This window comes from Stegodyphus dumicola, chromosome 2 (genome assembly GCF_044657685.1).
Source record: "Stegodyphus dumicola isolate Sdum_Otavi_A_Nest chromosome 2, ASM4465768v1".
In the NCBI taxonomy this organism is placed as follows: Eukaryota; Metazoa; Arthropoda; class Arachnida; order Araneae; family Eresidae; genus Stegodyphus; species Stegodyphus dumicola.
Window position 1 is genome coordinate 47,229,623 of NC_140769.1, and position 26,935 is coordinate 47,256,557.

At 34.0% G+C, this 26,935-nt stretch overlaps 1 protein-coding gene across 1 annotated transcript in view; it reads right to left on the reverse strand.

Annotated features, from left to right (window-relative positions):
• Positions 1 to 26,935, reverse strand: part of LOC118193620 (agrin-like) — a 777,240-nt gene that overhangs the window by 34,351 nt on the left and 715,954 nt on the right. Inside the window, exons 19-22 of the mRNA XM_085810647.1 lie at positions 26,573 to 26,785; positions 22,409 to 22,530; positions 16,905 to 17,012; positions 4,615 to 4,749 (exon numbers count right to left, since the gene is read on the reverse strand). Of these exons, the coding sequence (XP_085666773.1) occupies positions 4,615 to 4,749; positions 16,905 to 17,012; positions 22,409 to 22,530; positions 26,573 to 26,785 (578 nt within the window). The remainder of the gene's footprint in view (positions 1 to 4,614; positions 4,750 to 16,904; positions 17,013 to 22,408; positions 22,531 to 26,572; positions 26,786 to 26,935) is intronic.

Here is a 26,935-nt window from a genome sequence, read left to right on the forward strand (position 1 = left end):
TATTTTTCGGAAGAAGAAGCCAAAAGCCTCGATATTCAGTGGTGTATTTATTTCTATAACTTCTATACTAAAATGAATATTCAACCAAACGGCTAATTACAGAATTATCTTAATCGGTTCACAAGTTTACGCCCTTGACTATATAATTCTCAACACACATTCAAGCCAAGTTAAAATTAAATGTGTTTCAATGAAATTTAAAGTTAGAATGAAATTTTGACTTGTGTTTGTGATTATCCTGTCAGTTTGCAGCTAAAATGCTCACACAAACTAAAATGTTTAAATTACTGTAAAATAACTAACCCTGTTTGTTAAGATACAAATTATTCACACTAAAAGTCTAAATTCAAAAGTAAACTTCTGGTCGGCTACAGTATCATTAACTTTGTAAAGCATTTTCCAAGTGTCATGAACCGTTGATAAGTAGGAAATAATGATCAGTCAGCTAGAACAATAACGTGGAAAAACTCTAGAACTGTTACAGTTAAGATTAACTTTAAACTACGGAGCGTGGCTTCAAATGTGGATTAAGTTTCTGATATGAGCAAACATTGTGACAAGACTCAAGAATGGTAGGATAGAATTTAACTTAAATGGTAATAAAAAGTTAAGAACAGTTTTTACAAAGCAATAAAGCCTTACAACTAATATAGCGTTAGCTTAATATAATAAACTGCTCAAAACAATTAAAGGATATTGTAAGTTTTATATAAAATAAAGATATAAGCGAAATTTTTTTGCCGAAAATGGAAGAAGAGAATCACAAATGCAAATTTTTCTGATTTTCAAACTGTGGAGTATGCTAATTTTGAATTCGACGTCAAAAACGTCGCTTCAGCGGCAGTGAATGAAATTTGACTTTCAACTGAATAAAAGACAATGAAGACAAGGATGATCGGCATTCAGTGACTGCTTTGTTTCGATGAGTACGATGTCTCAGCGAAGTCATTTAACCGATTCAGAAGCTTGGAGAGTTGTTGGTAGGTTAGAAGGGGGCCAAGCCGAAGTAGCGCAAGCCATTGGAGTGTCACAAAGTGTGATTTCCAGGATCTGGAACCGTTTGTTGGAAACTGGAAGTGCAGGCCGAAGACCACGGCAAGGTCGTAGACGGGCAACAACGCCCAATGAAGATCGTTATTTAGTGTTAACGGCTCGGAGACACCGAAATATGAATTCTACTCTTCTCCAACAACACCTTCGCTCGGCTACTGGCACCACGGTTTCAACTCAGACTGTCCGAAACCGGCTCCATGGTGTAGGTCTGTATGCTCACCGACTGATGGTATGTGTTAGACTAACATCAAGGCATCGTCGCGACCGCAGCGAGTGGGCAACAGAGCATGTGAACTGGAGGAGAAATGGATGGATCAATGTTCTTTTTTCTCACGAGTCCCGTTTTTCTGTTCATCCTGATAATAGGCGTATTTTCATCTGGAGGGACCGTGGTATTGGGAATAATCCTGCGTTCGTGCACGAAAGTGTCAGTTTTGGCGGTGGGGGGAGTGTTGGTGTATGTTGGCATCTCCATTGACGGGCGCACAGACCTCTACATCATTCGAGATGGACCTCTGACTGGTCGCCGATATAGGGATGAAATCCTCAGACCTATTGTAGTCCCTTACGCTGCAGCAATCGGAGATGACTTCATTTTAATGGACGATAACTGCAGGCCACATTGTGCTAACCTGGTGGAGGATTTCTTTTTCGAGGAAGGAATCGTACGAATGGAATGGTCAGCGTGTTCTCCAGACATGAATCCAATAGAGTACGTTTGGGACGCTCTAGGAAGACGAGTTGCTGGCCGCCAACCACCCCCACAAACTCCCAAGAACTGGAAAGAGCTCTTCTGGAAGAGTGGGACAGAATACCCCAACTCGTGATTAATAGCCTCATTGACTCCATGTCTCGAAGGTGTTCAACGTTGCTGACCGTCCGTGGAAACCATACCCCCCTGAAAATGATTTCCTTTGAAGAAAACACCTTTTCTTATTCTTTTTTTCTTATATGCACAAATTGTGTTTTTTTTTCCTTTTGTACACAAATGCGCAATAAAATGCATTTTTTTCTGCCAAACATGTGTAATTTATGCTCATATAACCTACTACGTCTGTCGACCATGTATCAATCAGCTAAAAAGTTTTCCAGCCACAAGATACACCTAAAATCGCAATATCCTTTAATTGTTTTGAGCAGTGTATTTATAAGTGAGATATACGGCTGACATCAATTCATTTGGATAATGGGAAGGACTTTATTACACACATTTCAAACAAGCATATGTTTTTAAAAATTGTCCCAAGAAAAATAGAGAACATAATGATTATCGGCTTCAATATCATTCCAAACACCTTGCAACCATTTCAAATCCTGACGGATAAAATGACCGAGTTTTCTATGTGACTAGATTGTGCCGTAATTTAAGTCAATCTGAGATTTTCTTTTGTGCTAAATTCTTACACTCCTGCTAAAAAATAAGCAACAAAGGCAAAACAGGTAATAAAAAACTGTCTAATGATATGCGTGAAACTAATCGAAAAGGTTGGTGTGGCGTTACTAGGCCACATAGCAAACAATAAAGCAAAGATGTACAAAAAATCTATATTACGATCAACACATGACGAAATACCAAATGGGTTTGACAAATGTGCGATGGAAACACAACACTAAGAACGGGTATGATACCCTTTAAAGGAAATGCATGCTTAAAACTGTCAAGAGAATCTGGCAATAGTGTCGTTGAACGTTTGTTGGGATAGTAGCACCCATACCTGTAGTAATGCGAGTCGGAGCTCCTGGAGGATGCCTGATGGCACACTGCGACCTGCTATTCGTCGTCCCAACATGTTAACTCTTTCGCATCGAGAGAGGGCAAAATCTCAATTTCCCACACATCGAAAACGCCCGTATCTAAGAATTTCTCTTGGAATGCTTTTCCTTCCCCCATGACAAGTTGAATACTACAGCGCTAACAATACTTAAGTAAAGCGAGAACTTCTTTCTTCGACGCTTTGACACTGTGTGAAGTTCCCCCTTGGGACGGGATTGCAACTTCGGGCATCAAAAGCTAAACAATAACAGTAAACAAAGGAAAGGAAAGACCAAAGGAAACAAGGAAGCTACTTTTGCGTTTGGGCGACTTCGATGCGAAAGAGTTAATCTATTCCACATAAAGGTGGAATAGATTAACATGTTGAGAGAGAGCATAGAGCTCAGGCGGTGCCGCGCAACCTGAGCTCTATGCGGGCAGGCGTTTCGTTCATAAATAACACCTCGGTATTCACTTCAGCGGTGAAAGGACGCTCAAGAGGACGTAAAATTTCGTCGCGATATTGGACGGCTGTGAAGAACCACTCAGAATGACGTAAAAGCCGTTTTTTGTGATCTCTGCCCACACAAGTAAGCCTTATCCTCTGTAATGGTCTCTTTTAACGATCTTTGACGCCCGATAGCGTGCTCCTGGCTCTGCCACATCATTGCCCTTCGGGAGTCGTTCTGTATGTTAAATGTAGACTCATCCTACAGGGTACATGGCCCCACTACTCTGGTGTTCAACTGCGATATTTTGAGATATTCATGGGCCCAATTCAACCGCGCTTTGACTTCGTCGGGTATTCTTTCCACCTTAATGCAGTCGTCGGAATACAGTTTGGCGGGATATGGGCCGTCCTGCAGCAGCACAGACATGGGACGCCAGCTGTCGTGCTGATAATGATCTATGGCGTCTTGCATATAGCAACGGGGAGTGATCATCTGCGTTTGTGATAATCCTCCGGCTTCAAGACCGTCGTCTTCCACAGGGGTTTTGATACCCTTGCTAACGATTAGACAGCTTATTGATGACACTACAATGCACATTCAGCACTCTTGCAACAGCGGATTGTCTTGCAGTAGCCTGCAATATCTCCCAACAGCTCTGCAACACAATTCATCGTGCAAATGGTGCCTTCGGCTCCTGCTTTCCTCTTTGGTTATCTCGGATTACAGTGAACTATCGCTGTTTGCGAATTGACACATAGATTATGAATGCCCCTTTTTAAGGCGTTGTGGTGTGATTACAGGATTGCATTTTACGTTAAATTTTGTTGCCTATTTGCATTCGGCGATGCAACCTCTATCTCATATATAAATTGTATGTTTTAAATCCCTCTTTTACATTCGTACCTTTTCTTTCAGCGTTTGTTGCTTATTCTTTGGCCACGATAGAATATTTTTCTGAGAGAACCCCCTTTTTTAAGAGGTAAAAACCAATAATACGTTGAAATCTTTTAGAAATTAGGTAAGTAGTAATATATGTTTTTGCTGTAGCAGTAATACATGTTTAGTTAATCAGTAATACATATTTTGTTGAAAGCACTTAAATGTTCATTCCAACTCTTTGGGGGGGGGGTAAATTATATGTAAGATATTGCTTTGGAAAATATAATTAATGCTATTTGTTTCAACACGTATATTCAGTTATATTTGCTTATTAAGTTTATGGTAATTTACTAGACACATTTTTAGTTAAAACTTATGCTTAAGGAGCTATATTTTAGTTTATGAACGGCAAGTGTACGTCATAACATAGTCACTCAACATAATAATAACAATAAATCAAAGTTATTGATTAAATACCTATCTCGCACATGTCTCCAGAGCTGTTAGGAGGACACAAACAGGAGAATGTATTGTCTGGAAGTGAAGTACAGGTACCACCATAAGCGCATGGCTCTGATGCACAAGGATCAAGCTGATCTTCACAGTGCCGACCTAAAATGCAAATTAGTATATTTGTTTTCATTAGTAAATAGTCTTTTAATTACATCTACATTCAGTCTGTTTAAAGAATAATAAACTCAATTTAATTCAAAAGAATATTTTTCAACTGATGATAATTTTCAAGTAAATGAAGTCTTTTATTTTATTGCGCGAATAATGCAAATAGATGCATCAAAAGACAATATAAATAAAAGATGTACTCAAATACCCCAAATTTGGATTTTCTTAATATTTTTAAAGAAATGATTATTTTTAAAGCCAGAATAAGTTCACTAACTTTTAGGAAAATGTATAAGCAGCATACAGTAGTTCTCAGGATTACATTGACACTCTTGGTTTTTGTTCTGAGAAGTTGTCACGATTGCATGAAATCATACTTACCTTCCTTCAATTTTATAGCTGTAATATGTCATTTGTGTTATGGATACATTCGAGAGAATTTTACCTAACTTGCATATTCACCCATAACTGCTAATGTTCATATGCAGCACAAAATTTTAATCCTGCTTCTAGAAATCCTTTAATTATTTAGGACGTTATTTATTCTTTATATCTTTCATTTTAATGTGCACTTCGCCCAGTAAAATTTCTGCATATTTTATTGTGCCAAATTTCCCGCATCTCTCTTAGGACAAGCGCCAGAAAGCTAAAATGTAGAAAGATACTAAACTGAGCTGCTCCAAATAAAACATGTTTTTCTAAAATATTCTTATTTTCCTCAAACAAATAAGATAGGTTATATCATCGCAACGCCATAAAGTAGAGAAAACTTCTATCCATCTAATACAGTTTAGAAAACGATCATATTAATGTTCGTTCATCAAATTGCTGTTTATGTTTAAAAACCCAGAAATTTGGTTTAGCTTTTTTTGAAAGCTAATAAAGAAAACGTGCTTTTTTTAGTGACGTTACATTTTATCATTTTAGAGAAAGAAGTCTAAAAACTGCTTTTTAATACTAAACATGCTAGTTTTTAAAATCTTTTCATCATTCTTCTATTTAAAATGCAGTATTTATGTAAGTACTTTGCATAACAAAGGCTGATTATACGCTTGGGAATCCTTATGGAATGGAGGTATCTGCTAAAGTCTTCTGAAAAGGTTATTACAGATAAGAGCCCATAAGAGATCTTCGATTTCTTTCTTTTAAGATGTTAAATTAAAATGTAGCTTACTCAGATATCCACCTTGTGCTTTGCTCAAGCTACAAAATTTCATGCCGTTATAATCCCGGCTAAACTATATATAGCATTATCCTATAATATAATATATAGCTTATCCCTCGCATTGCCAACACAGATGTTTTAGGATGAAGATAACACATGTACCCCGCATTACAGTAACATCAACTGTAATGATGCATGCAACTGCATGTTCATATAATGCATTATAATTATCTATGTTGATGTAATGCATATAATGCATTACATCAACATAGATGTTACTGATTTCTTATGAACACTGGTTCATAAGAAATCATGTATTAAGTAATACATTAAAAAGTATGAATTATGAGAAGCAATGGATTTGATTTAATGCGATCCGATAAAATTTATTACACACCTGCATTTCAAAGTAAAATGTTAAAAAAATTTAAAACGATTTTAATTGAGACATGAAGTTACACTGTACTGTTTCCATTAAACGAACTGATTTTTTAAGCAATGATGTATGTATATATAATGAACGTATTGCGTATTTTCCTTTATAGTTTCAAAAAAAATTCTGAAAAGTTATTTTCTAACTCCCCATAATAAACTTTACTGGGCATTCTTGTATTTTGAGTTAAAGAAGATTTTATACAACGCATATGGATAATAAACATTTATTTGAAATTTTAGAATTGTAAAATGTTTTCAAAACTTAAATGTACAAGATTTCTGAGAATGTATCATTTATCACTCCCAGGATTTCATGACACAGTATTAAGGCAACACGATCGTTCTGCAACGAAAGTTTTCAGAATTAATTTATGACAAAGAGGACAGAAATGGATTAAGGCTGAACTGTTTCGTAAACTATTTGGCCCGAACCGAAATAAGGTACTAAAACTATCGAAAAGTTCGTGAAATATGAATCTTCGTATTTGCAACAATAAACGAATTTCATTGTAAGACATGGCATGGCTTATATTTCCGTTTACAAGCAACTTTATTTATTAAATCGTATAATAGTCGATGCTTAGATCGGAAAGGCAGAGCATACTAAATTCTTTTCAGTATTTCTAATATAATATTTGTCATAAAGTTTAAAAACAATTATAGTTAGAGAGGTATTTTCACTATAGTTATAGAAAAGTTACGAGTAAATAGTTGATCGTTTTGATTATTGAGGATATTTGTCTGCATACTAAAATGTTTTAATTTAGTTTTTTTTTCGGACGAAGAAAATATTATACAAATATTGTGCGATGGCATCGTTCATTATAATCGGATTACGCGACAAGCTGTGAAAATAAATCTTTTACTTTTTTCGATGATAGAATTCAGACAATTCCGCCATTAAGACGATGACGCGATTAAAAGATGTTTGAATGTAAAGGCGATTCCTTTTCTTCATCTGTAAATAATCTCATCTATTTCCTTCTACGTATGTAATTACTTTGTAGTTTGTTGCAACTATTCATGTTTCATTAAATATTCAAGTTTTACATAAATCGGACTAGTTTATTAGCCCCTAGACAGCCACATCGGAAGTAAGTTCACAAACATCATATTCCTAGACAGTAAGTACCGATTCTACAGATTTGGGCGTTCAGGCCGCGATGAGCCTAGGAAGAAGCATTATGAATATTACAAAATAAGAGAAGTAAGTTTTGTTTCGATTATTTCCACATTGTTACTTCTAAGAATAGTGTTCTATGATACTGTGAATTAAGATGACTACCTTAAATTCTATTCCTAGAATTTCAGATTCTTTAAAGACTGGGCCTACTAAGTCAATTAAACTTTTACATCAAATTGTGTTTGGAACTTTAGGTGATCGAAAAAATAGAGCTAGATTGCGTAACTTTTGTGGTTTTCCATCTGATTTTAATATTGAAGAAACAAAACAAAAATTACTTAAAACTCTTACTGCAAATGATTTTATTTCTGTGTGTAATTTGTTACATCTTAAGTATGATTCAAATCCTGATAAAAACTGTGATTTAATATTGAATAGTCTTTGGGATTTTAAGCTTTTAAAATCCGAAAGTGATGACGATGATGAGTTATCTGAAAACGAAAGTGTTTATGGTTCTGATAAAAATGATGATATTAATTCTGCTCTGTCAGAATTACCTCCCATAAATAACTCAGTGAATGAAAACATTATAATGCCTAGCAATATTTCCCTACATTTTCGTGATATCTTAGAAACTGTTTCTGAATTTAATGGCACTGATACATATCCAGTTGAATCCTTCATTGATGATTTAGAAGATTCTTTTAAATTATTTAAGTTATCAGAATTACAGAAAATTGTGTTTGCTAAAAAATTGCTTACTGGTTCTGCTAAAGTATTTATTAGGTCTTTGAAGGGTATAATATCATGGGACAAATTAAAAGAAAATCTTTTATCTGTATTTGGTTCTAAAATAAACAGTGCACAACTTCATAATTTGTTACAGAAACGACACTTAAAACCTGGTGAATCACTTTCCGAATATTTAATTGCCATGCGTGAAATAGCCAGTCGCGGTTCTGTTGATGATTCATCAATTCTTGATTATGTAATCAATGGGATACCAGATCAGAGTAGTAACAAAATTATTTTGTATGGGTGTAAAACTATTTCTGAATTCAAAGAGAAATTAAAAATTTATGAGAAAATTCGTGTTCCAGATACGAAGAATAAGGGTTATTCAAGTAATAACACACAAAATAAAGCACGCGCTATACCTAGTAAGATTAAAGAGCCAAGGTGTTATAATTGTGAAAGTTTTGGCCATAAGTCGAATTTTTGTAACAATAAGAGTAAAGAATTTAAGTGTTTTAAATGCGATTTGTTTGGACACAAAGCCGTAGATTGTTCGAAATCATCATCTAAAAATATCCAAGATGGTATAACATTTAAAATAATTCAAGCTCAAGAAACTGATGAAAATATAAAAGTTATAAAAGGAGTTTTGAAATCTAAGCCATATGAAGATTATTGTTTGCGGAATGACGTGCTTTACAAAATGGTGAATGGAATTGAAGCACTAGTAGTACCTGAGATTATGCAAATTGAAGTAATTAAAGACGCACATGAACGAGGTCATTTTGCTGCCAAACGTACTGAAGAACATGTGAGACAACATTTTTATATCCCTAAATTGAAAGAGAAAATTGAAAAATATATCGCAAATTGTATTACCTGTATACTGGCCAACCGCAAATCTGGAAAGAAGGGAGGATTATTACATCCTTTACCTAAAGAAGATATTCCTCTAAACACTTACCACATAGACCATTTAGGACCTTTAGAAAGTTCTAACAAGAATTATAAATACATTTTCGCGGTTATTGATTCGTTTACAAAATTTGTTTGGTTGCATCCAACTAAAACCACCTCTAGTAAAGAAGTAATAGCTAAACTTAAAATTCAAAAATCATTATTTGGAAATCCCTGCAATATAGTAGCTGACAGAGGTACTGCATTTACTTCTCAAGAATTCGCTGATTATTGTACTAAGGAAAATATTCATCTATCCTTAATCACAACAGGATTACCAAGAGCCAATGGACAAGTAGAGCGGTTGAATGCAAATAATTAATTCGACTTTTCAGAGGAGTATCAATTCGACACCTTTCGAGCTTTTGTTTGGTACGAAGATAAAGACGAATAAAGACAGGAAGATTAAAGAACTAATAGAAGCTGAAATCCAAAAGGACTTTATCGAGTCTAGAGAAAATCTACGTAAAGAGGCGAAAGAGCAGATTCGGAAGATCCAGGAAGAGAATCGAAAGACTTACAATCGAAGTCGAAAACTCCCTCGTAAATACAAGATCAATGATATGGTAGCTATTAAACGCACTCAACTAGGGCCAGGTATAAAGCTAAAATCCAAGTTTTTAGGTCCATACAAAATTACCAAGGTGAAACCTAATGACACATACGACGTGGAGAAGGTTGGTTTTACCGAAGGACCTTTCAAGACTAGTACCTGTGCTGAATACCTGAAACCATGGACAGACGATCTTCGATAATGAAATACCAATTTTGATGATTCCTGATTATAAACTTTTTCTTAAGTTGACAAATTTCTCCCGATTTGACTAATGGACTTGGACTATTATTTTAAAGACGTGAACTAATTTAAGAAGACTGAAGACGATGTCTAAGGATGAAATGTATGAAGGAAGAAGGCTTAAAAAAGAGGATTTTAAGAAGACGCATTCGAATGACGGATCTTGATATCTAACACGCATTCAGAAGACTTATCCAGACGGTATCTAAGAAGACGCATTCAGACGATATTAAGACGTATGTAAAGACGAATCCAGACGAATTGTACCAGACAACATCAAAGAAGACGTGTTTGTGAAATGTATGTATTCAGATAGACTGTTAAAGATGAACGAACACTGAAAGAGGATTAAAGAAGAGATAAAGCCGTTATTTCTGAGGATGTTATAATGATAAGGGAAGATGGCTGAAATAAACCATTTAGGACGGACGACTTTTCCCTCAATAGTAACTAACAATCTTTTTTTTCGTTTTTTTAAATTTTATTTTTCAAATCCCTAGATGAGATGATGGTGCTACGAGAATGCGAGGCCGCATTCCATCAGGATGGACGAGCAGTTGTGGGATGGCATCTTTCATTATAATCGGATTACGCGACAAGCTGTGAAAATAAATCTTTTACTTTTTTCGATGATAGAATTCAGACGATTCCGCCATTAAGACGATGACGCGATTAAAAGATGTTTGAATGTAAAGGTGATTCCCTTTCTTCATCTGTAAATAATCTCATCTATTTCCTTCTACGTATGTAATTACTTTGTAGTTTGTTGCAACTATTCATGTTTCATTAAATATTCAAGTTTTACATAAATCGGACTAGTTTATTAGCCCCTAGACAGCCACATCGGAAGTAAGTTCACAAACATCATATTCCTAGACAGTAAGTACCGATTCTACAATATTATATTATAGAGCAAACGTATTCCAAAGCAATACTTCTGTGTGTATGATCAAAAATTTCCAACAGGTATGCAAAACTGTAACGGTGGTGAAAAACCTCGATTCAGCGCAAGGGATAAAATCATAAACTGAAACATAATGAAATCCAAAGTTGATTAAAAATAAATTTTTAATTTATAATAATAATATATTTGAAAACATTTGCTATGTGCGGTTTGCGATGGATAAGGTTGTTGCAGATAAAATATAGACATCATTTCTTTAAAAGTTATCTCAAACTCACTGGACAATAGCTATGCTTCATATTTAAATTCTTATACCTTTTGTGGATCGTTGAAGAATACATCATTTTTCAAACATACACTGATGAGTAAATTAATAGTTTACTTTATTTAGATCAAATTGGTATGTAATTTTTAACGTTTGAGAATATAAAATTGTTTGAAAACACTATACTAATGGAAACAGTTATAATATTCTATTGACTGCTCCATAACTTCCGTTGTATCATCTTCAACAAGTTGCGCACTGATCAGTTTAGGCCCTGTACCAAAGTGAACTTCTATTTTTCTTTCTTCTCGAAGCTTTTAATAGTTTTCCGGACAGCTTGGGCAATGTTTTATTTGCCTCTGAAGTGCCTAAAGTACTGTTTATTTCTCTGATTTTGTACCTAGTGCTTGTAAATTCTACAGCAATATTTACATTTATTTAATAATATTTTTAATTTCGGTTTTTAGTAACAGATTTCAATTTATGTTTTTCATTCTAGTGAACATTGTTTTTTAAATTCCACCTGCTTCCGGAAATCAATTTTCTCATCCTCTAAATAGCATATGAATACAGTAGTGCCCCTATATCTACCGATTTATTAAGTTCTGTTTAGAAAGCCAGATGAGGGGATAGGAACACTACAAATGTCGTAAGTTATAAGCTTCGAAGCGAAGTGGCAACCGTAACATAGTCGAAGTATAGCAGCTCAAACTTGCCCAATATTATCTACCCACGTGCTATTCGCATTACTACCACGTATTCTTTTCGGAGTGGTAAAATTAAATACAAAGACAGGAAATGTTCATTGCATGAACTTATACCCGTATTTAAATATATATATTCTCAAATTACGGGAAACTATCAAATTCAGAATTCACATCCTGGTGCTGGTAAGGAATCTCGATTATGAGTGGCTAGAAAATATTTATACAGTTTTATTTCTCGTATCGTATTTTTTGTTTTTAAATTTTGTTTCTCGTTCTTCCTTTTAGCACTCAGCCAGTATGTTACTGCATCTTTAAATAACGATTAAAATAACGTGCACTTCTTGTTCTCCCTAAAGGACTTATTTATCTCAATCGCAGCCCCCCCCCCAACGTAAACTTAGTGACGTTACAAGTACGTGTAACGTATTAGGGTGTTATTAGTGCTAAGAAAAAGAATGATTGGTATATCTACCATCTTCTGATACAGTATTTATACTTTACAGCACAAAACTTGCATTTCTTTACATTTCATTGCTCTTTCGATCGTGAAGTTAAAATGCCAATATCCTAATTTCACAGTTACGAGAGAATGATAATACACATTAATATACATATATTAGTCCTTTACATAATATGATTTAACAGTACAGTATATGCAGTAAATATACTACTTTATAATGTAAATTCTGATAATTTTGTTGGTTTCTGCGCCATAATCTCTTACTCACTCACTCACTCTGATAATTTTGTCAATCTGAAAATTGATACTTAGTTTATAAGCTTGAAATTTGGTGCTCTTAGAAAAAGGAAATCGATATCAAAATCACATACAGCAAAATATCACGCAGTTGAGTATGGGACTTAATTTCATTTGTTGATTTAAAACGGGTTCGTAACACTTAGCCGACAACCACTTAGCCAACGAGACACTTAACCGACACGGACGCTTAGCCGATAGGACATTTAGCCGACACGGACATTTAGCTGACAGGTCATTTAGAAGACACATTTAGACGACAAGGATGGCAGGACATTCAGCCAACACACAAAGTTAGCCATCAGGACATTAGCTACGGTACATTTAACTGTCAAGATACAACTGGATATTAAGCCCACAGTGACGTTTAGCTGACACGTACCCAATAATTATTTAAATTTATTATCAATAACAAAATTTCTCGAATTCTCCATAATTTCAATATTTAAGTAATTTTTTTCACTTCTCAGTAAAATTCATTTTTCGATTCTTAATGATCCTATATGTGCTTTTAATTCTTGTGTAATTTAGCATAGTTTGATTTATATCGTGCTGTTTGGTATATATTGGCGAAATTGAAAAAGCGTTGAAATTGCTCGTCAGATAATATGAATTAATTTTCGAAAGGAAAAAAAAGAATAGTTAAGTACGACGGTCACTTAGTTACATTTTAATACAGGATCTGTAAAAATTGTCCGTAAAGTTTTTCATTTAATCATATGGGTTCCTTTGAACACTTTCACATCATTAATAATTTTTCTTGTTAACTTAATGATATTAATTTTCCAATCTCGCGCTCTTCCTAATGCTTTCAAATTTCTGATACCTTTACGTTTCAATTACTATTAACTTAACGCGTCATGCTACATTCCTTTCCTTATAAAATCGTTTCGCTTCTCTCACTACTGAAATTTCCTTTCCCTGTCATGAAATATCTGAATGATGCAATAAAAATTATTATTATTATTGAATTATACTTTCTATAGAAACATTAGCGGTGAAGGTTTAGTTTAGCAAATACATTTTATTTTACTGAAAACAATTAAAAAAGCGAATTTTGAAGACAAGCAAAGCTTTAAATTATTTGTGACCTCTAAATTAGGCATTTCATGCCACTATTCTTAAGATAAGAATAAACAATTCATAAAATGTCACGGTAATTGACCTGTCTTTGGTCACCTCTGCATCGCTTCCATCTTCCGGAATCCAGCTTTTACCGATATACCACTAAATAAAACGATCACTCTGTTTCTGTTATGCACAGCAGCGGCCGAGCGGCAAAGTCGCTGAGCACTGGTAGTTCGGTCCGAATTTCGAATCCCGTGAAAGGACTGGCTGCCTGTGTGTTTTCGTGGTTTTTCCCATGTGTAACGTGTATACGAGCAAGTTTTCCTTAGAAAGTCCTCCCTCCTCTTAGGTAGATAGCCCTCTAACTTAGTCGAAACCAAACGAAAACAAAGTGTTGTTAGGTGGCCGCAGGCCACGAGGCACGAATTTCTGTGCCAGAGACCTAGCTCAGATTAATAAATATACGATGTCTAACGTATAAATAGTATTCTGACGGTGTAAATAGCATTTCAGAAAAAAAGGTAGTCCCGTTGTGACGAGGAGTAGGGCGAATCACTCTACTTTCTGACAGGAAAAGGGAATTTCATTAGTGGGAGGAGCGAAACGACTTTATACGGGAATGAATGTAGTGCGATGTGTTGAGCAAAGTAGTAATAAAATATGAAAGTATTAGAAATCTGAAAGCATTGGGAAGAGCGAGACTCATTGTCGCCTTAATCATTTTGTCGCCTTAACTCATTGTCGCCTTAGACTCAATGTCGGCTAAGTGTCTGTGTCGGCTAAATGTCCTGTCGGCTAAGTGTCCATGTCGGCTAAGTGTCTGTGTCGGTTAAGTGTCCATGTCGGCTAAGTGTCTGTGTCGGCTAAATATCCTGTCGGCTAAGTGTCTGTGTCGGATAAACGTCCTGTCGATTAAGTGTCTCGTCGACTAAGTGGTTGTCGGATAAGTATCGGGCGACTGAAACAACATTTGAGGAAGAATAAAAAAATGCAACACATTTGTGGGTATTCAAAAAGTAAGTTTAAAAGAAAGCTATTGATCACATTACTTTTACTATTCAGAATAGAGAATAGAGAAAATATTATATTTGATAAATTATGATGAAATTAGAATGCTCCTTTTAATAAATAACGTGAACGAACGGATATATTTCAACGACAATCCAAGAACTGAAGAAAGTAATGGGCGAGAATATATAAATAAAAGTTTTGAATACGACGTATTTCAGAAAATTTAATAAATATTAAATCGTAATGCTGCATAACGTAGCTTCTCAATATTAGCACGTAGCTAAAATATTAAATGCCATTTCTGTGTGATAAGATCCTTCTAATCCTATTATCATTTAAAGATTTCAAACTATGGAACTCATTTTTAAAATAATGAGAAATACTTAAATTTTAAGCTAAATATTTATAGTTAAGACTACAGCGAAAATAATAATGCACATCTTTGCATTATAATTTCCTCTGTAGCTGTTTATATTTCTTTTAAACAAAAATTCTCATATCAGACGTCTGTAATTATTTAATCAAAAGTGAACTGAATAATTTAAATGCTTTGAGCTTAAGAGTAATTTCTAATATAGTATATTTGTATTCATAAAAATGCAGAATAAAAATTCATTAGTAAAACTTGAAATTTAATTTGTCTTTGCAGACGCTACAGAATCCAACGTGCCTTCATTTTAAAATTAGTTTAATGTTCTGCTTTTGCATGAGAGATCGCAAACAAATATCATTGATATATGCTACAATAATCTTGTCGCAAATAAACTTCTGTAAATTCTTAATTAACTGAATACATTTTAAATCTTGAATTTCCTCTAACATATAGTCCATATTACATTACAACAAACTTTTAAAACCATTTTAAGGAATTTGACTAAAGTATTATCTGAAATAACAGAATTAAACACGAGTGCAAAATTAAGAGAATTTGCACATTATGCTGAATTTCTGAAAACATAATGGACAGATTTCAATGAAATTCGGTAAAAATATACATTTTAAACCGAAAAAGATAATAAGCCATTTAAAAGTCATTTTATGTGAGCATGATTATCAGTGAAGGGACAGGGGCATTCAAAATTCACGTTATGATATCAAAATAACTGAGAATCTGATATGCAGTTCTCACAGCCAGAGAGGTAGTGCAACGTAACGACATAATAGTTAGGAAGCAATTGATGAGACCCTACGGCAGTTGATTCCACTCCTGCTGCTAAGCAGTTTTCAACTCCGGGATGATTCTCGGAGGGTGATAGTAAGATGCATTTGCCCTCCCAAGAGCGTCCCAGACATGTTGTATAGAGCTGAAGTTAGATGTCTGCATAGAGGTCAGAAGAATTGGTTGGCCAATCCATACGGCTAATATCGTTACTTTTCAGGTAATCGTCGACCAGCTGAAACCTATGTGGCGAGTGTTATCGTCCATTAACAGGAACCCAGGATCAACTTCGCCCCTCAGAAATCGAACACACGGCTCTACGATCTCCTTTATGTACCTCAGAGCAATCAGGGAGCCTTATTTTTAAATTTCTTACTTTTTTGAGCTTGTATGTTTGAAATTCGAATAGCTGGTAAAGTTACAGCATTAGAAAGGATGTTTGGTGGAATGCTGTCCTCCTCGTTTTATTTATTTATTACGTGCTTCACCTTTAGGCATCATACGGCAAGCAAGGGACTTTTTAAGAGAAACTGGCTCACATATACATAGCCACGATACACATGGGGAAACCATGAAAACGCCCATTCAGCCAGCCCATTGGCCGATGCTCGAAGCCCGAACCTAACTACCAGTGTTCAGCAGCTCTTAGAGCTCGGACGCTATTTGCGGTGATTAATCACTAACAGGTACTTATATTTAAATGCTGATGAGAGTCGTCTTAGACTACACAGTCAAATAAATTAGCTATCAGCTGAATCAGATAACTTACCTCCATAAATTTATATCAGTTGGCTGCAAAAGTATGTAAATCTGAAGTAATTACATTTAGATACAGCTGGAAAAATACTAACAAAGCTACGCGAGTGCCAGCTTAAATACACTTAAAGCTAATTTGCATTCCGATGAGGAATACGGAAAGAAAAATTTAAAGTAAAGATAAAAATCGTAATAATTAACATAAGAAATTTACATCACTGTAATGCGTGATTATAGAGTTCAAAAGAAATTTTAAAACAGTCAAATTGATTAGTAAAATTTTAAGTAATTTGAAACGTTATACTTACCTGAAAAATTGGGTGGGCATATGCATGAATATTCATGTTCCTCCGATAAAATACATGAAGCACCATTTAAGCAAGGTATACTCGTGCAACTGTCATCATTACATTCCTCTGAAAAAGAGTAATTTATATAGCAGGTTTAAGAAAATAATTAATATTTAAACATTAAATTTGGCTGATGATTAATATAATTTTTCAATGATGAAAAGCTGGGACTGACTTATTTTGATGATTAATATAATACTAAAAATGCAGTGATATAGCAATTATTCTGATAACAAAATTAAAAGTATTGATTTTATAGATGTAATTTAAAACTTATTTGCATAAGTATTCTCTCGATCAAGAATCAGCCTTTGGCGGAAAGTAGACGTTATTTGGTACTGTCTGCTGTCACTAGATTTAGATATTGTCGGTTTTGTGACGCCATCAATATGTGGTGACGAATATTATTTGGTTGTTTTTCTATCCAGTTCTGAGTTCTCAGCTAGATGGCACCTATGAAGGTTAATGTTAGCTGTTTGGTGCGAGAACTTGCGACCTTTTGATTCGTAGCTTGATGATCAAAAAGACTGCTCTAAAACAGTCGTCTAAACAGAGTAATACCTTCTGCGCGGCGAGCAAAGCTACTAGAAGTCTAGTAAATTATGAAGATTGTTCTTTGATCAAGAATAGAACCAAAAATTTTCTCAATCTGCAAGTCAGTTTTGACCACCTACCACCTTCTGGTGCTGCATACACTGCCTATGAGAGCAGCGGCTCTGGGGGTACAATAACAAGAACCCGGTTCCTGCTGCCAGTAAGGGCAGCCTATGCTGTGCCGGAGGGCAGTGGTTTCGGCGATCCGAGTAGTAGCAAGAAGACTAATAACACGGAGTTCACCCTCTTGTGGTCTCCGCGCGCCCAAGGTGAGGACGAATGCTTAGTGTGCCGGTTCAAGAATTTAAGAAAATGTTCTTTTCTAAAGTCTGCATTTGGGAACTAAGGCTTCGTTTTGTAACAAAAAAAAATTTGCATAACCCTTTTCCAAAGTGATTTTGATTCCCGCCTATTATGGAAGTCAGTGTGTGTGACCTCATTGTGTCCTTTTGTGCGAAGAAATGCTTAATAAAACTTGACTACTTACCTAGAACATTAAGTAGTTAATGTTTAATTTTATGTCTTCGGGATAGAATATTTTCAAAATTAAAGTTTGTGAAAATTTAGGCCTTTTTTCAGTTTACGCAGAATAAGGAACTAAAAATATGGAAAATATGTGCAGATCCAGTTATCTTAGATAACAAACTGCGTTTGTTAATTAATCTTCTTTATGCATCGCTTTACTTTTGTCTATATACTACCGAATTCTTAAGCCTGAAATAAAACGAATTTAATAGTTATTAGATTAGTTTAATTAAGTTTATTTGAAAGAGAAGAATGAATAAAATTTTCGAAGTTGTTTTATTTCACTTTATTACGACCAGTCAAAATACGCAAAATAATAGCAAGGTATTGCTGTAGGTATACGAATTTAACTATATGTGACTTAGCATTTTACTGTTGTCAAAATGGTAAAATCATCAAACTTTTGAAGCTTTCATTTAGATTTATGAATATTCCAAAAATTCCAGTCTAATACGAATATGTATTCCTTCATTTATTTAAACGCATTAAAATAAATAAATTGTTGAATGCAAGTTACTTTCATTTGAATATTTGAAGAACTCTAAACGGTTCTCCTTTCAAATCAAATTGAATATTTTAAGGAAATACATGCAATTTAGGCTTACTCTCATCTTTTGATAAATCTCGCAAACTAGTGCTTAACTTGCTGAAGCTTTTCCAATATCAAATTAGATAAACGAATTTCAAATTTATATACCAACTTTCATCGGATAAAAATGATGAAACAAATCATTCTAGAAAATTTAATTCATTAATGTAAAATCTTATGAATTTTTAAATATCTTGAAAGTTATTACTTGTTTCGTGATTTCCTTTTAAAAACTATACTAAATTTGTTTATACTCAAACTAGAATTCGTTATCTTATTTAAATAGTTCACAGACATATACTTAATTTCAGCGTTTTTAAAATTCGCAGTTCAGTGTCTGCAATCTTTAGTTTGCGCATATTAAATATAATATTAGAATTTTTTTAAAAAATCGTTTCTTTAAATACATTTTATGTAAATTAAATTTAAAGTGCTCAACGAAACGTTTTGCTTTTGAATGGTGAAAATATTTCCTATATTAATATGAAATTTGATTTATATCAAGGAAAAGGTATAAGCGAAAAGTATTCATTACCAGTATAAACAATTTTAAAGTTAAGTAAGATTCGAAGTTTCCAGTGTATGGTGAGGTTAAAAAGCAATTACCTCTTGAAATAAGTTTTCAAATGTCTCAAAGCCAAACATATTTATGTACAGAAAGCAGAGTCGTAAAATATGATATACAGCGTTAATATTTACCCCTCTAAGGCCTGTATCACACGGCATTTGTTTCACACGAACAGCTGTTTCGGACAATTTTTCTGCCTGGTTTACTATTGAAAATAAGACGCGCGATTTTTTCCTTCCTTTTGGAAAAAAATTGCAAGTTGTTCGTTTTCAACCAATCAGCTATCAGCTTAAGTATAACGGAGAACCAGTTTCCCCTGTGTTAAAGGCAACGCGATCTATGGTTGTGACAAAGCAGTAAAATTGTTCCAAACAGTTGTTCTTCCGAAACAAAAGCACGTGCGATAGTAGCCTAAGTATCAATAAAATACATCGTGTATTATATAAGTTCAATAGTTTTGCTTAATTCAGTCAATGTATAAACATTACAGTCATGTGATTCATTGTTATACAGGATGTCCCATCAAGACCGCCCGAACTCTGCACAACCAAATTCCCCACTTGGAATACATAAAAAAAAATAAAAAGAATTGCACTTGAACAACCCACCTTTTTCAGGTAAAATGCAAGAAAAATTATGACATCACATTCGGCGGAAGAGGAAAAATCTTTATTGGAAACATAAATATCGGTATTTGAATATGTTTACATGGGAAGATGTTCAAAATGTTCACGACGCATATTGAGGCATACATGCCCGCGCCATGGAATGACGTCAAGTTATCGTTTCAGTCGCTTATAAAAAACCGTATCTAGCAGCTACCAGCTACTTCGCATGGTAATAATGTATTCCGTTTGTGGATATTGCTACATGTACTTCATCTTCGTTATGGTAGTGACTTCCGAAATGCCACGGCCTTAGCTATCCATAATGCCGTCCTCCCGATACCAAAGTCATCAGCAGGTTAGACGACAAACTGAGAAATCTGAAAGCGGCCATTTGGCACACATGTCCACGATATTGGTGGAAGAAACGCACGGTGGGCTTGCGTCAGCATAGAAAGAGGCATTACTTCGACCAGTGGAAGAAACACCTGAGCTGAGCACATGCGCACTAGCCAGGAAGCTGAATGCGAGTAGTAGTATTGTGCATAAGTTATTACGATTAGAGAAGCTATACCTATTTCGCTACACATGTGTACGATGAAGCATGATGAGGTCTTCAAGAGTCATAACAGCCATATGTGATCAGAGTCCAATCCTCATGCAGTCCGCCGGCAGAGACATCAGGTTCGTTGGCCTATAAACGTGTAGCCCAGCATACTAGGAAATCGCATGTTTTGACCACATGTGCTGCTTGAATTGCTCACGGGACATTCATACATGGTATTTCTCGGTGATGTATTAACATATTATCTAGATGGCATACCTTTAATGCAATTCATGGTCTATGGCTCCAGCATGATGGAGCTCGAGAGCATTTCAGTGTCTCTCTGCATGATTGGCGGAATGCGGAATACCCAGGCCGCTGGATTGGAAGTGTGGGTTTATAACAGCCACCATCTTCAGATCTGACATCTTCCTATGTATCATATAAACCAAGTGGTTTATCGAGACTTAGTTATTACAGAAACTGATTTAATGATGCTTCGACGGGCACCGCGCTTCTGCAACATGTGCAAACAGCCACTCTAAGGCACGGGCATCGATGACTTGATGTGCGCTGTGGGTATTTGGAAAATCTCCCTGTGAAATATATGCAAATAGCGATGTTTATGTTTTCAATAAAAGTTTTTTTCTTGAACCGGGTATGATGTGTTACTATTATTTTGCATTTATCTCGAAAACTATAGGTCGGGCAAGTACAGTGCTTTGGGCGTTTTTTTATTTAATCCAAGCGAGGAATCTGGCTATGCAGAATTTGGGCTGTGTTGGTGGGACACGTTGTAAAGAGATAGCCTGAAAGAAATAAACAGATTAAATGTTTACATACAGAAAGCTATTTGCTTTTATCAGGGAGCATTTATTATTCTTTTGCACAAGAACGTCTTCGAATCTGCGACTTCAGCTCTTGTTTGTTTCTGTTCTTGTGATGTCAATAGCATCAAGTGAATGCTATTGACAGTCGAGTAATATACTCGCTAATAAAATACTAAAGCTTTTTGTGTCTCGAAAGTCCAGAAATATTTTTTTTTTACTTTTGTAGAGCTTTGTTTTAGAGCACGAAATGGATGAATATCTGTCTAACTATTCAGTTGACTTTTCAAAAGATAAAAACAGGCATGTTAGCTGTGAAGCAAATTATCATGTTGGCCATCAAGACAAGAAGTCAGGATAGAACACCGTATGAGCTACATCAAGGACTGAGTGTTCGTTACTCAACTTTCTCCAAATTTGGATGACAACAGCGCATTAGAACAATGTTACGATTTCTCACATGGAGTTGTTACGGCGTGTTTGGGAAGACCTTGATATTTGCATTGATATCTAACATGTTACAACAAAATCACACATAAAATATTTTTAACTTAGCAATGTAAATTTCAAGACATACACTTCTAACTGTATATACATTTCAGCGATTCTATTAAAACTCTTGTTTCTATGAACGTCTGAAAGTGCTATTTTTCATGCTAATCCTGTATTATGCTCATATTTTTGAAAGCAAATAAATGTGCTTGTATGCGTCTCCGTTTACGGATGCATTGTTTCTTTAAAATCATTATGAGAGTTCCGTGATGAATTATAACAGAATTTAACAAATTTTATTCGTACAGTTTTAAAATTTTAATGCATATATGCATAATGTTTCTTCTTTTCTTTTATAAAAATATATATATGTTGGTAGAGATTTTAAAGAAAGGAATATTCTGGATTATTCCCTCCAAACTGCAATATTAGAAAATGCAAGACTGAATTTCACTTTCTCTGGCGTCAAAAATAGCATTAAATCTAAATCTTGTTTCTTCTAAAGTTTTATATAAAAACTACGAAATAAACGGGAGATTTTAAAGATTTTCCAGAGAGTTGACTTTATCGAAATACTTAAAATAGCTTTTCGACTGCCTGTGAGAATTTTGCATATGTTTCTGTTTCTTAAAACTGCAAAAAAAGCAGCAAACTACGAAAGCATAATGGGCTTCAGTTTTTTATAACAAACGTGGGATACAGAAACGGAAATACTTACGTATTTCTTGAGCTTTGAGGACTTCTGTTCCAGGATATTTTAAATCGACAAATTTTCGACCTATTTTAAAATGTCGAATGCATCCAATAAAGCCTGTAGATACACCTATATTTTCAAAAATCCTATAAAAGATGGTCATTCGTTAACATTATATTTCAATCATTCGTTATTACATCTATATTTCAATAAATGCAACATAATAAACTCTCAAATATCACTAGATATGCCAGAAAGGTTATTTTAAAGTATTTATTTAGTTTGAAATTTTTAGTAAAAGCTTCGTTTTCTTTTAATATATTTCCGAATTAATTGCTATTAAAAATCCAATCGTACCACGAAATGAAAAGACTACTTTTCCATTCAGAAGACTATTATTAAAATATATACTTTTATTAAAAATGAGTATGTATTTCTTTATAATTATTCATTAAAAAGTACGTTTTCTATAAATCAAATTTCCGAACACTTGAGACATAATGTTCGCCAGACATGGGCTCATTCTATCGGTCACTTAGCTATCTCACCACAGAAAGCGTTGATGATGGTGCACCACAGGAGACGACCGACATTTCTCATGTGAGTTGGAAGGAAGTAAACGAAAAAAAAAAAAAAAAAATCTTAGCGGACTCGAACCCGCATTCTGGAGTAGCACTCAGTATTTTCTAACCCCGCAAAACATTTAAAAGATTAGACGCATTATAAATGGACAGTAAAGTAATAGAATATAATATGAATTCTTTTTACATGCTATTACAATTAAACATAGAAGTATCAAAAATGTTTTTCTTCTTTTATTAGGAAAAATGTAAATAAATTCAGGTTAAAAAGTTCCTATTTGCCAAGAGGTTAAGAAAGAGTGTCATTTGGAAGAAATTTCACTTTAAGTCTGCATAAAAATGGCGGATACAAAATTAAAGAAAACAAACGGTAATATGCGTTCAAAGAGTAATATTTAAGCATCGAATTACTTTTTGCTTTAATGCATAAGAAGTAGTAACAGAATATAAAGCAATGTGAAAATGTTTGTTTAATGCTGGAAAATCTTAAAATGTCGTATATTTACATTTCATCATTAATCGAAATCGAAATTGGATAGGCTGAAAATGACGTTTAAGTGGTTTTGAAGATATATTTATCTACAACGATATACTATGTCTACAGCATTCGGCTTTAGAAGTGTTTTAAAAAATATTTTTTAACGTAATAATATTTAAATATTTAAAATATTAAATTGACCTTACGTTTTGTAAACTATTTTATATCTTGCTTTTTATAATACAATATGAAAGTAATATCCTAGAAGTATTCCTAGAAACGACATTAGATAGAGATGAAAATGTTACACATAATGTGTAAATCATCGTTAATTTATTACATTATAATGTATAAATACTTTATTTCATGAAAAGAAACAAATTCATTTTGTGTCTTAATTATGCATTTTGTTAACAATAATCTTCAAGAAACACAATAACAGTACGACCCTATACTTAATTTATTCAATAATTTTGTACTAATTGAACTTTTTGTAATGCAGAATATAGATTACATTAAGAAACTATTAATTGTGTTACAATGATTTTAATTTGACTCAAATTTATTCCTTGATATAAATCAGTGAAACAAAATAAGAGCTACTATCTTGGATTGATGACTAAAAGACTGCAGCAAATGGGAAAAATATATTAAAATGTGAAATTTGCATAATATATGAATGAAGTTCTATAGTCGATGTTATTTACCATGTTATTTTGAAAAGATTGGAAAAGAACCTGTTGTAAAAACATCTCAATAAATTAATTTTACAAGATGATTTATTTTTCACTTGATCACAGTTAGATTTTGAGTTCTCAATTTTCGTATTAAATTTCTTTAGGGAATGTTCAATTTAAGTTACTTAAAGATCAGTGCAAGTTGCAGCTACAATCATCGTAAATCTGGAAGTAATTTAGTGCATTAAACATAATACGTAAATTCTGAATGCCCACTAAATTAACTTATAATTATGGTTAAAGTCATCACGAGTAAGTTTGAACTCGTTAGTTTTGTTATTTATTCATTAGAAGTTTAAAAGATAAAGGAACCACATTTTAGGTTATAAAGTAACTGTTTAACTCTAACTGGAAAATAATTTCAACTTTGTAGTTACTTATATAAACTTAAAATGAAGTTATTTCTATTTACCTGCTTTATTTAGTTCTGCAACTGAAGTCTGGCTAATAATGTTGGCCATACTATTTTTTTTTGTTTATTTATCTGATTAATTTTATTTTATCCATATCAATATTCGCTTTCATTTACTAGAATCTAATTAGACTTCAGCTAATTAAGAAATTTATAGTTCTTTACTCGAGGAATACATTAAGCACTTGGGTATTAGACTGATGCATCATTTACAATACCACGTTTGACTCAGCTTTCCAGCAGAAACTGTAGAAGATCCTCTGAAATCTTCTAGAAAAGTGTGATTTTTTTTATTTTTTGGCTAACGAAGAGTGGCGATGGCTTCATTCTTTATTTCAGGTTCAGCTTCAAGCCGATTTAAATAAATGTATTTCAGCACTGTGTCAGTGTTGCTTTCTCTCGTATTACATTTACTGCATTTTGCTTTCTGCATTTATTAGATTTGCCGAAACATGAAGCAGAAGCAATCTGTTATTTTCAAAACATGTGGTATATTACCAAAAATTCGCAAATGTTCCAAATTTCACACAATAAAACTCGTACATAGAAGATACACGACGGAAGTGTTTTTTACAACTGCCAACAAAGTGTTAGAATAAGAGGCAACGGCAAGCTGTGGAGACTTATAATCTGATGTGATTTTAAATTCTGCTGACCAGAAAATAGAAAACCTGCTAAATCAATTTCTTGATGCTAAAAATACAATTTTTCGGGGATATTTGTTCTGGCGACGTATCGGCGAGCACCAGATAAAATGAATTATATACTTTCTCTAGCTGATTACCTAAAATCTAATATTGACTAGGACCCCTTGTTGGAGCTATGGACTCTGTTAGGCAATTCGGGGGATTACTTAAATCAGGGATGGCTAACCATTTTCGATTAGTGTGCTAGTTAAATTACGGCTTATTATTTTCAGGTGTCCAATGTTCCACTTGTTATATTTCTTTTTAAAAATCCGCTTTAAAACCCTACTTTGATTTCAAATTATCGAATTATATTTATCTGCTGTATATCTGCTGTATATTTGTTATGATGCATCAAATGTAAATTGAGAACACAGTATTTTTAAAATATTTCAGTTTAATATTAATTTAAAGTATCCTAAAGCATATAATATATTTATTGCAAGTGAAAAATAAAATAAAAGTAATCACTGTTAAAATTTTTAACTTTTTATAGTATGAAAAATTAGATTTATAAATGTAATTAAAAAATGAATCTTTAATTGGCTTTATTCGTTCAATTAAAAAATTGTGTCCCTTTATGACAGGGCTTATCAGAGCGGTTTCTTATAATCGGTTTTATAGAGTTCATTGAAGGAAAAATCTTCTCACAAGCGTATGAGGACCCAAACATTGTAAGTTGTATTACTGCAAATTGTTTCATGGGGAAATGTTATGTGGGAGATCGTTCCATTGTTCAAGGAATAAGTTTTTATATTTGGAATTCGCACACTCCACTTCTTCTAATGCTTCATTAAGTTTGACACATCAGGTTTCACCTACGTAAAAGTTTCTTGAAATTCTGCCAATTTAATATGCACCTATGTACCAGTGGCGTGCCACCGAAATACCTATCGCGTGACACAAAATCGCACGCGTGCCATAGGTCTACCATCCCTGACCTAGGCGCAGCAAACTCAGGAGGAGGATAAAGACAGAGAACTGAAATGTACGATAAATGTATATTATTTGTTTATATTAGTTTTAGCTCATAGAAAGTTACACTAATATCATATCAGAGAAAAATACAAAGTGTATTTCTTCATTCAAATGAAAGGATTGGCAAAATAGCATTTATCTGTGTTCCCTTACGTCAACTTTGCTCCAAGAAGCTTTGAAATACATTTTTAATCTGTGAATTAATGGTAAATGCTAATTTGGATCACTTATAAGCTGAAAAATTGCTTTCTTTACTAGATTTGCATATTAATTTACAAGTGCATTGTTCTAATATAGCATAATCGTACACACTTACAGCTTACTAGAAGCAGGAACATATCCAAGGAACAGATTCTCTCCAAGGTTTAGGGAATTTCTTGGACCTCCACTTTGGCCTGTGATTCCATCTTGCCCATCCACAGACAACATCCCTTCACGTTGGTACCTTCTTGCAGTTATGCGATGAAATCTACCCAACTGCAATTTCTGAGATGAACGTAGAATTAAAGGCCCACTTCCAAGATCATACCTAAATATAAGGGCATTTTAATGATACAAATTCATGCTTGCTAGAATTTTAAACAACTAAATTCATTCTAGCAATAATTAGAAATATTATGTAATTGAATGTATGTAATAATAATAATTGCTAGCAAATATAAGGAAATTTAGCAAATTA